Source organism: Hordeum vulgare, chromosome 6H (assembly GCF_904849725.1).
Source record: "Hordeum vulgare subsp. vulgare chromosome 6H, MorexV3_pseudomolecules_assembly, whole genome shotgun sequence".
NCBI classification, from domain to species: Eukaryota; Viridiplantae; Streptophyta; class Magnoliopsida; order Poales; family Poaceae; genus Hordeum; species Hordeum vulgare.
Genome location: NC_058523.1, coordinates 157124113 through 157134442, shown reverse-complemented (window position 1 = coordinate 157134442; position 10330 = coordinate 157124113). Strand labels below are relative to the sequence as shown.

Below are 10330 nucleotides of genomic sequence, written 5' to 3'. Positions count from 1 at the left end.
CATTCTGTAGTTTTCCATATACTAGTATTCTAGTTCTAGTGAATTATACTTTCTTCGTTCCTAAATATAAATCTTTTTAAAGATTTCATCAGAAGACTACACATGGAGCAAAATGAGTGAATCTATATTCTGAAGTATATCTATATGTCTAAAGTATTTCTAAAGTATATCTATATGTCTATATGTCTAAAGTATGTCTATATGTCTGAAGACTACATACGGAGCAAAATGAGTAAATCTATACTCTAAAGTGTATGTAGTGCTCTAGTCAAAGCTTAAAAAAGAAACTATACTCGCTCCGTCCGAAAATACTTGTCACAAGAATGAATGCATCTAGATGTATTTTATTTTAAGATACATCCTACTTTATAAATTTTTGCGACAAATAATTTCGGACGGAAAAAGTATTTAGGAACGACACGTATTCACATACTGTTTCGCAGAATTCATGTTCTTGTTATCCTAAATCTACTAAACCAATTAAATATTTGGGCTTCAAACAAAACCAAAAACTAAAATAAAAAAACACTAGTAGTAGTAGTATTTACAACTTTTTGAGGTACGCTTCATTCAGCAACCTCTTGAATGATACTCAGAGCGCGCTTCAGCTTCATCTTCAGCCGCGACCGCGCTCCCACGACGGCGATCTTTTCTTCGCTCTTCGGCGACACAGCGAACTCCCCGAGCGTCCGCTCGTTAAGCTTCTCGTTCAGCAGAACGTCCTCGCCGTCCTCCAACTCCTCGTGCACCGGCATGACGCGCACCTTCTTCTTCCCGCCGCTGAAGCGCCCCCGCCTCTGCTGCGGCTTCTTGTCCGCGATCGCCGAGCTCGCGCGCACCGCAAGCGAGACCATCTCGGCGCTCGACAGCGGCCGCCGTTGCAACGCCGCCGGGAGCACGAAGTATATCTGTCCCGGCCGGAGTACCTCGCCGGATGCCAGCGCCGGAGGGCTCTGGTCGAAGTAGAGCGCGTCGGAGTTGCACACGAAGAAGGACGCGGCGCTGCCGCCGAGGACGTCGGAGACGGTGACGCCTGGGCTGGCCGGGAGTTCCTTCAGCGAACCGTCCGCGGCAATGACCCTGACAGGCGCCGGTTGGCGTGGCTGCTGCGAGAGGCCGCCTCGGTGGTTGGAAAAGCAGGAAAGCTTCGCTCCCATGGAATCTTTGCCTGGGTGCAAGTGCTGAGAATATTTTTTGGGGTTCGTTGGGACTTGATGTGGAGGGACTAATGGATGGTGGCGTATATATAGAGGTTATGTGCTGAGATCAGAGAAGTGACAAGGAAAGGGAGACATATCATTTCAATCCTTTGCTTCTTGTCCAATTGTGTAACTGCACATGCACTGCTTGGAAATTCCTTCCCTTTCCTTTTTAGAGAAAACTTTTGGAGCACCAGTATTCTGTCCAGCCTCGTATAAAAAAAATCACATGCACTAGATTTTGAGGAGCAAAATACTCACTACTTTACACTGTTCATTAGCTAAGGACGAGGAGGAGGAGGAAGTGAAGGTTCGATTTTGATCCAAGAATCTAGATTAATTCGACTGAACGCATTTTTTTTCAGCCTTCCGTGTAATAGTTGGCCGCATAAACGTACACCCCATGGATGTTTGAACCTTTATAACTCTCACATCTCATAGAGTCACGCAAGGGAAAAAATAGCATGTATCATTGCGTTGCATTGAAAAGTAGGAGTAGTGTGTATATCTGCAGATGTAGATCCTGCCAAGCAATCTCCTCTCAGGGAATAGCAGGGACAATTCTAGGGGGGACAAGTGGGGGCTAGACCCCCTAACAAATTGATTTTTCTATTATAATAATGATTGTTGTAGCAAATTTTTGTTACTTTATATAAACTTTGCATCCTTCATAAACAAACTTGCCCCCTTCTATGTTTGTATGTTGGCTTCGTCCCCGGGAAATAGAAACATAGCTTGGTTAAATATAATCTTCGCCAATCTACAAAACTAAATCTCTACAGTCATTGTAATGCAAAATTCACAAGGCAAGAAGGGGAAAGCAAAGCCAGGGGAGCTATCGTGGGCGCTGACGCACGCCATTGCCGCGTTTGTGCATGTGCCAGATAGGTACCCACTGTTTCACCATTTAATCTGGAAACCTGGCATGCAGACAGCGACGATTATTCCTCCGCCGGACAGAAGCTGCTTATTCCTCCGCGAACACTGACCGGTGAGAGTGACTCATCCGGACAATGGACGATCGCGTCAGCGCATCCGTGCGCCCCAAACAATCTCCACGGGCTTCATTTTCCCGCACGCGCCGGCGCCGCGGCTTCGCCAGCGCTTCCATCGCCAGCCGCAACGGGATGATATTATCTGGACCTCAGCGGTAACCGGCTGTGGCCGGGCGATTACTGTTCAACGCCCCCGGCCCGACAAGTAGGTAAGATTGATGCCTCTGCGGACTGCGGTGATCTGGGTCGTGGTCGTGGTCGTCGCTTCGTTGCCTTTCTCCATCGATCAGTCGTGGATGCTCAAGACAGTGATACGCCTGACCGCTAAGGAAAGAATTTTAGTTGCCAATCATGGCCTGGCTGTCTGGCTCATTCCGTTTTCACTGTCTGGACTATTCATATGATTAATCAGATTTAGTAATAATTATCATAGGTACTAGTACTAGAAGAAGATAAGAGTCAACGACATGCATCTTTTGTAAATGCTGCTATCGAACCAATTAGGTAGACAACACCATTAATCAGTTCAGTGCAAAATTTCCCCGAAGATCGGGTGCCTCCTCCTTTCGAGTTGGGAGTTCAGAAAGTTGAAACACACGGTACAGTAGACTGCATTATTATTATCTCTGTGTTTTGCAGTAATAAACTCTAAACATCCGCTTAATGGAGGCCAGGACCAAAACGCCCCTGTATCAGTGTCAAAGCTACTCCGTCAGTCAATATTCATCAGCGCGGTGTACAGTATCGGATTCATAGCAGGCAAGGCCGATCAATCTGGGGACGTGCTTAACTGAGCCGAGGACTGACGACAGAGAAGCGATTCTGGGCTCCTGTCGTCCCCCGCCCCGCCTGCTAATCCTTGACCCCGCGGCCGGCTTCCTCACTCCTCGCTTCCTTGCTGCTTCTCCTGTCGACGTCGTGTTCGCTGCCTTCTTTCCAGTGCAATTTGATTTGAAAATTCTTGAGTAGAACGCGATTACGTGCATCTGAGGCACTGCCAGTCGCCATGCGTGCGGCTGAACAGTTAGACAAAAGTAAAAAGAATCCGTCGGTTGACTTGAATAGTCATGGTCATCAGGAACGTTATCCGCTGAATACGATGTACTCCCTCCGTAAACTAATATAAGAACGTTTAGAGCAAGTACAATAGTATAGTCAGTTGCTGGCTACAAGCTATTGCCATGTCATCTATAGCCCATCCTATAGCCAACATGTACAATAGTTCATTACAAAAGTGTACTACTTTTTTATTATATGGTCCACCTTTCATACTCATAAAATGTATAGGAGCACGTGCTAGAGCTGGCTCTTAGCTAAGGGCCCGCTTACCTTCTCTCTCCTCTTCTCTTTCCTGTAACTAAGCAAAAATATATTAGTTTATTTCTTATAGCGAGCTGACTCAGCTCTATTGTACTTGCTCTTAAACACTATTTTAGTAATCTAAACATTCTTATATTAGTTTACAGAAGGAGTAATAAGTACTTCACCTGTCTCAAAACAAAGGGCAATGCTCTGCGCCGGCCGAATCGTTCGGCCGGCCGCGCGCGAGCCGTCTGATCCGCCAGCTATACGCGGACCGCACCGTTAGATCTTCATGCAGTAACAAATTTCGTTCACGATGCAGGAATTTCGTCAACGGTTGCAATAAAAAAAAATTGTAGCCAAAAGAATATCTACGTAATCGTAGCAAAAAAACGAAGTTGATGGTGCGTGATAGCAAAAGTCAAACGCCGGTTGTAGCAAATATCTACGTGAACGTGTATGCAATTTTTTTAGTGAACGGTTGCAGTAAAAAATGATGCCAGTTGTAGCAAAAAATAACAAGGTTATAGCAAAAGTCAAAATGCCGGTTGTAGCAAATATCCAACGAACTCGAGTTGCAACCAAAGCGTGAATGTATCTTTTTGAATGAACAAAATGTAGCAAAAATGACAAAACGTTTGCATCAAATTTATACATGGTTGCAGCAAATCTGAGCAAAAATATGTTGCAAGGCTGTCTTCCAGCGCGCGCGGGCCGCGAGCGACCGATCGAATCACACTCCGGCTGCAAGCATTTACCCAAATTAAATGATTCAATTTTATATTAAAGTAGTATAAATTTAAGTTATTTATTTTGAGACAGAGGGAGTACTTTCTTCATTCCATAATGCAATGCGTTTTGTTTCTCGAGATCTAAATTTGACCATGTATTTAACCAACGAGACCGATTGATACCAATTCAGTGGTATAATTTTTGCTTTTGATATGAATTCAATGATATAATTTTTGCTCTCGCCGTAGTCGGTCTCGTTTGTTAAATGCATGATCAAACTTAGATTTCGAGAAGCACGGACACACTACATTGTCGAATGGAGAGGGTAACAAGAGTTTGATCCTGACAATTTTGTATATAGTACTGCATGACTGAATGATGGATTCTGTTTTTGTATATAGTACCAAATGTTTTTTTTGAAACGGATGCAAAGATTTGCCACACCGATTAAAGTAGGGGAGAATAGAGTTTTGCAGTGTTACACAAGGCCGATGGACGACGTGACAACTACTCACGCGATACAACTTTCCGTAATTGCTTTGCCCCGCAGTAACCCACAGGTCAGCCTCATCTACAATAAGCTTTAGGAGGATTGACGGTGGCGTATCCTTGTGGCGGAAGACCTTTGCGGTGTCAAAACCGGCCGATCTCGAGTAGGGGGTCCGAACTGCGGATCTAGGGTCGATGGGTAACAAGAGACGATGGAGAAGGTGTTTTACCCAGGTTCGGGCCCTCTTAATGAAGGTAAAAGCCTACGTCCTGCTCTTGTTATTATTGATGAGGTAGTACAGAGTACATAGCTGATCTACCGCGAGATCGATGTTGTAGTCTAAACCCTAATCGTAATGAGATTGATGTGTCCTACGAGCTACGGCCCCTGGCTTATATAGACGCCAGGAGTGTCAGGGTTTACACAAGATCGATTACAACGCAGAGCCAATCATTACATCTCCTTGGATTACAAGCCAAGTCTTCGGAAGAGTCCATCTTGAATCCAACACTTTTGCCAATGGTCGAAGATGCGAGAGAGTCCGACCCATAAGTACATGTAGGCGGCCCAAGGACCCCCGAATCCCGGACTCCCTCGGCAGCACCCGAACTAGCCTCCAATGCCGTAGTTTAGGTCCACCACTTCATCGTTTCTTCGGTCTTCGGCTTGCGGGGCGAGTTCCACATTGTATCCGGTTGATCCTTTCTTCCACATTGTTCCTTCACTTGTGTGTGACCAACCGCCATAGGGCCCACAAAGAGTAGATATTTTATTTTCACAAAGTTAACCACCCCTCGATTCTTGTGCGCCAATGGAAAATGGACGGTTCCTTCCCAAAGAAAAGAAGTTACACACCATATAACATACACATGCCCCCCAACAATGCTCCCCATCCCTTCCAACACGCCGAGAAGAACAGCAGAGAAGCGAATTCATGGCGAGCACCGCAGGCCCCTCCTCGCGTCCTCATGGCTCTCTCCCTGGAGATTGGGCCAGTTGTTCCATCTCGCGCCTTCATTTGCATGAGCTCGAGGTGCAAGGATATTTGCCTGATTCAGATCTGGCTCTCTCCCGTCCTGGGATAGCCTCCGCTAATGGTGAGGCTTTTGGAGAGAGGTTTCCAATGCCCAATACAACGGAGAGGGTATGCTTCGTTCCCTACCTCTTACGAGGTCTAGTCTTCCCTATCCATCCCTTTCTATGGGGCTTGTTGGAATATTATGGAATCCAACTCTACCATCTAACCCCTGGATCTATTCCCCATATCACGACATTTGTCGTTCTTTGCAAGATGTTCGTGGGTTGTGAAGCCCATTTTGAATTGTGGAAGAAATGTTTTTGTCTCGTCCCCTGAACTGAGGGCGCGACGATTCATGAAGTTGGAGAAGGAAAAGTATGCCGCATAGTCGGGGTCGGGTATCTGGTATGCACCCTGAAAGAAGCTCCTGAAGAGTGAACTTCCGAATGGTTCTATATTGAAGACGTGCCTTTGTTTGACCCCGTTCGAAGGGGTCTTCCCAAATTCTCAACCGCTCCTCTTAAGAAGCGGTTTAACTTGCACCCAAGAAGCCCGTATAAGGAAGACGACTGAGAGGTGAAGCAGCTGGTCGCCAAGGTAAAGCTGTTGAGACACTATCGGTTTTCCATGATCGACGTTATGACCGAAGCCATAAAGCGATGCCTCCAACCTCTCCAATAGATATCCCATTCTCTCTAGCAATTGAACGGGGAAAGCGACGTCACCCGATACAAGAGGGAAGGTCCGGCGGATCCGACGGCATTAGCTGCCGAGTTAGACAATCTTTATAAGGGTGAGAAGGAAGTCTTTATCATCCACAACACCAAGGATGGTTATTCAAACCATAATCCCATCAAATGGTGTCGGGGATATGACCCTGCGGTATAACCCGTAGTTTGGGCCGGGTTAGACTGTAGGCGACTCAAGAAGTATATACTCAATGGGCTGTAGAAAGAACAAAAGGACAGTAGGAAGACTTACCAAGTGAGCCGCCTGTCGGCCCATGTACCCGAAGATGGCGACTCAAGGCTCACAATATGGAAGACGCGATAAGCTTTCCAAACTTGGGAAACAAGATGAGGTAGAGTTGTAATAGGTCACGTGCGTTTATTGACCCAGACTCTGTTGTAAACTCGAGGCCTCTACCTATATATAAAGGGGAGCCTTCGAGTCAAAATGATCAAGCAAGAAACTCTCGAGAGCTAGGTTAGCTATTCCGCGTCCTTGTAATTAAGATTTCCATAAATATAGACACCAAAGCAGGATGTAGGATTTTACCTCCATTGGAGGGGCCAAACCTTGGTAAATCCATCTCTCGTTCCCGATCAACCCCTTCGAGTCGCCACACAACGACGATGGCCTCACCTCTAAGTCCTTCCACGAGGACATCTGCTGTGACAAAACCACAACAATTGGCATGCACCGTGGGGCTATCGCAAGGTGGAGTTGAGTTCTCTGAGGGAGCTCTTCCAGGGTTCGGGAGCTACGTGGTTGGTCTGATGACCAAGAGCCTCCGAGGCAAGCTCAGCATCGACACATCAGGGTGGGGCCCCGAGGCCAGCTCAATCGAGTCGGGGTATCGGGTCCCCTTTGGCAAGATCCACGTCTTCATCGGCAAAATTGGTACGCTAGTACCCGAGTCAGACACCTTCATCGACATTGTCGAGTCGGCTCGGTACGCCCAAGCCAGACGGCGTCACGTCTTTGTTGGTTCACTCAAGAATTGACCTCCTGGATGAGTCTGCAGGTGGGGAGGACACTGATACATCTCCAACGTATCTATAATTTTTGATGAGTTCATGCTATTATCTTGTCAAACTTTGGATGTTTTGCATGCTTTTTATTTATTTTCTGGGACTAACTTATTAACTCAGTGCCAAGTGCCAGTTCCTATTTTTTCCATGTTTTTGACCCCTTTGAGAGGAGATTTTGAAACGGAGTCCAAACGGAAGAAAATCCCCGAAAAGATTTTTTTTTGGAATGGAAGAAGATCGGAGAACTTGGGAGCCTAGCGAGAGGAGCTCTAGGGGCCCCACAAGCCCCCACCCTGCGGGCAGGGGGGCGCCATCCAGGCTTATGGGCCCCTGGAGGTCCCCTGACCTAGATCTTGCACCTATGTATTCCCAAATATTCCCAAAAAAAATCAAGAGACGATCGCAATCGCTTTTCCACCGCCGCAAGCTTCTGTCTCCGCAAGATCCCATCTGGGGCACGTCCTGGTGCCCTGCCAGAGGGGGATTTGGATATGGAGGGCTTCTTCATCAACACCATGACCTCTCCGATGATGCGTGAGTAGTTCACCATAGACCTACGGGTCCATAGCTAGGAACTAGATGGCTTCTTCTCTCTCTTGGATCTTCAATACAAAGTTCTCCATGATCTTCATGGAGATCTATCCGATGTAATCTTCTTTTGCGGTGTGTTTGTCCAGATCCGATGAATTGTGGATTTATGATCAGATTATCTATAAATCTTATTTGAGTTTCTTCTGATCTCTCTTATGCATGATTTCATATCCTTGTAATTCTCTTCGAGTTGTGGGTTTTGTCTGGCCAACTAGATCTATGATTCTTGCAATGGGAGAAGTGCGTGGTTTTGGGTTCATACCGTGCGGTGACCTCACCCAGTGACAGAAGGGGTAGCGAGGCACGCATCATGTTGTTGCCATCAAGGGTAAAAAGATGGGGTTTTCATCATTGGTTTGAGATTATCCCTCTACATCATGTCATCTTGCTTAAAGCGTTACTTTGTTCGTCATGAACTCAATACATGACGTGGAGTAATAGTAGTAGATGCAGAAAGTATCGGTCTACTTGTCTCAGACGTGATGCCTATATGCATGATCATTGCCTTAGATATCGTCATGACTTTGCGCGGTTCTATAAATTGCTCGACAATAATTGTTGGAGAACGTCGCATGGGAAACAAAAATTTTCCTACGCGCACGAAGACCTATCATGGTGATGTCCATCTACGAGAGGGGATGTGTGATCTACGTACCCTTGTAGACCGTACAGCAGAAGCGTTAGTGAACGCGGTTGATGTAGTGGAACGTCCTCACGTCCCTCGATCCGCCCCACGAACCGTCCCGCGATCAGTCCCACGATCTAGTGCCGAACGGACGGCACCTCCGCGTTCAGCACACGTACAGCTCGACGATGATCTCGGCCTTCTTGATCCAGCAAGAGAGAGAGGTAGAAGAGTTCTCCGGCAGCGTGACGGCGCTCCGGAGGTTGGTGATGATCTTGTCTCAGCAGGGCTCCGCCCGAGCTCTGCAGAAACGCGATCTAGAGGAAAAACCGTGGAGGTATGTGGTCGGGCTGCCGTAGAAAAGTCCTCTCAAATCAGCCCTAAAACCTCCGTATATATAGGTGGGAGAGGGGGAGCCTTTCCTTGGGGCTCAAGGAGCCCCAAGGGGGTCGGCCGAGCCAAGGGGGGAAGGTCTCCCCCCCCAAACCGAGTCCTACTTGGTTTGGTGGGTGGAGTCCTTCTTTCCTTTCCCACCTCCTCCTTTTTTTTCTTTTCTCTTTGATTTTCTTCCTATGGCGCATAGGGCCTTCTTGGGCTGTACCACCAGCCCACTAAGGGCTGGTGTGCCACCCCAAAGGCCTATGGGCTTCCCCGGGGTGGGTTGCCCCCCGGTGAACTCCCGGAACCCATTCGTCATTCCCGGTACATTCCCGGTAACTCCGAAAACCTTCCAGTAATCAAATGAGGTCATCCTATATATCAATCTTCGTTTCCGGACCATTCTGGAAACCCTCGTGACGTCCGTGATCTCATACGGGACTCCGAACAACATTCGGTAACCAACCATATAACTCAAATACGGATAAAACAACGTCGAACCTTAAGTGTGCAAACCCTGCGGGTTCGAGAACTATGTAGACATGACCCGAGAGACTCCTCGGTCAATATCCAATAGCGGGACCTGGATGCCCATTTTGGATCCTACATATTCTACGAAGATCTTATCGTTTGAACCTCAGTGCCAAGGATTCATATAATCCCGTATGTCATTCCCTTTGTCCTTCGGTATGTTACTTGCCCGAGATTCGATCGTCAGTATCCGCATACTTATTTCAATCTCGTTTACCGGCAAGTCTCTTTACTCGTTCCGTAATACAAGATCCCGCAACTTACACTAAGTCACATTGCTTGCAAGGCTTGTGTGTGATGTTGTATTACCGAGTGGGCCCCGAGATACCTCTCCGTCACACGGAGTGACAAATCCCAGTCTTGATCCATACCAACTCAACGAACACCTTCGGAGATACCTGTAGAGCATCTTTATAGTCACCCAGTTACGTTGCGACGTTTGATACACACAAAGTATTCCTCCGGTGTTAGTGAGTTATATGATCTCATGGTCATAGGAACAAATACTTGACACGCAGAAAAACAGTAGCAACAAAATGACACGATCAACATGCTACGTCTATTAGTTTGGGTCTAGTCCATCACGTGATTCTCCTAATGACGTGATCCAGTTATCAAGCAACAACACCTTGTTCATAATCAGAAGACACTGACTATCTTTGATGAACTGGCTAGCCAACTAGAGGCTTGCTAGGGACAGTGTTTTGTCTATGTA

At 46.9% G+C, this 10330-nt stretch overlaps 1 protein-coding gene across 1 annotated transcript; it reads right to left on the bottom strand.

Moving 5' to 3' along the window:
* Positions 1 to 389: 389 nt before the first annotated feature.
* On the bottom strand, positions 390 to 1240 carry LOC123402791. The gene has a single exon (XM_045096753.1). The coding sequence runs from the start codon at positions 1155 to 1157 to the stop codon at positions 567 to 569; it is 591 nt and encodes a 196-aa protein (XP_044952688.1). The 5' UTR covers positions 1158 to 1240; the 3' UTR covers positions 390 to 566.
* Between the last annotated feature and the right edge of the window lie 9090 nt (positions 1241 to 10330).

Bases quoted from the DNA above. Each gene is read 5' to 3' on its own strand.
- LOC123402791 (XM_045096753.1), bottom strand. From the start codon at position 1,157: ATGGGAGCGAAGCTTTCCTGCTTTTCCAACCACCGAGGCGGCCTCTCG.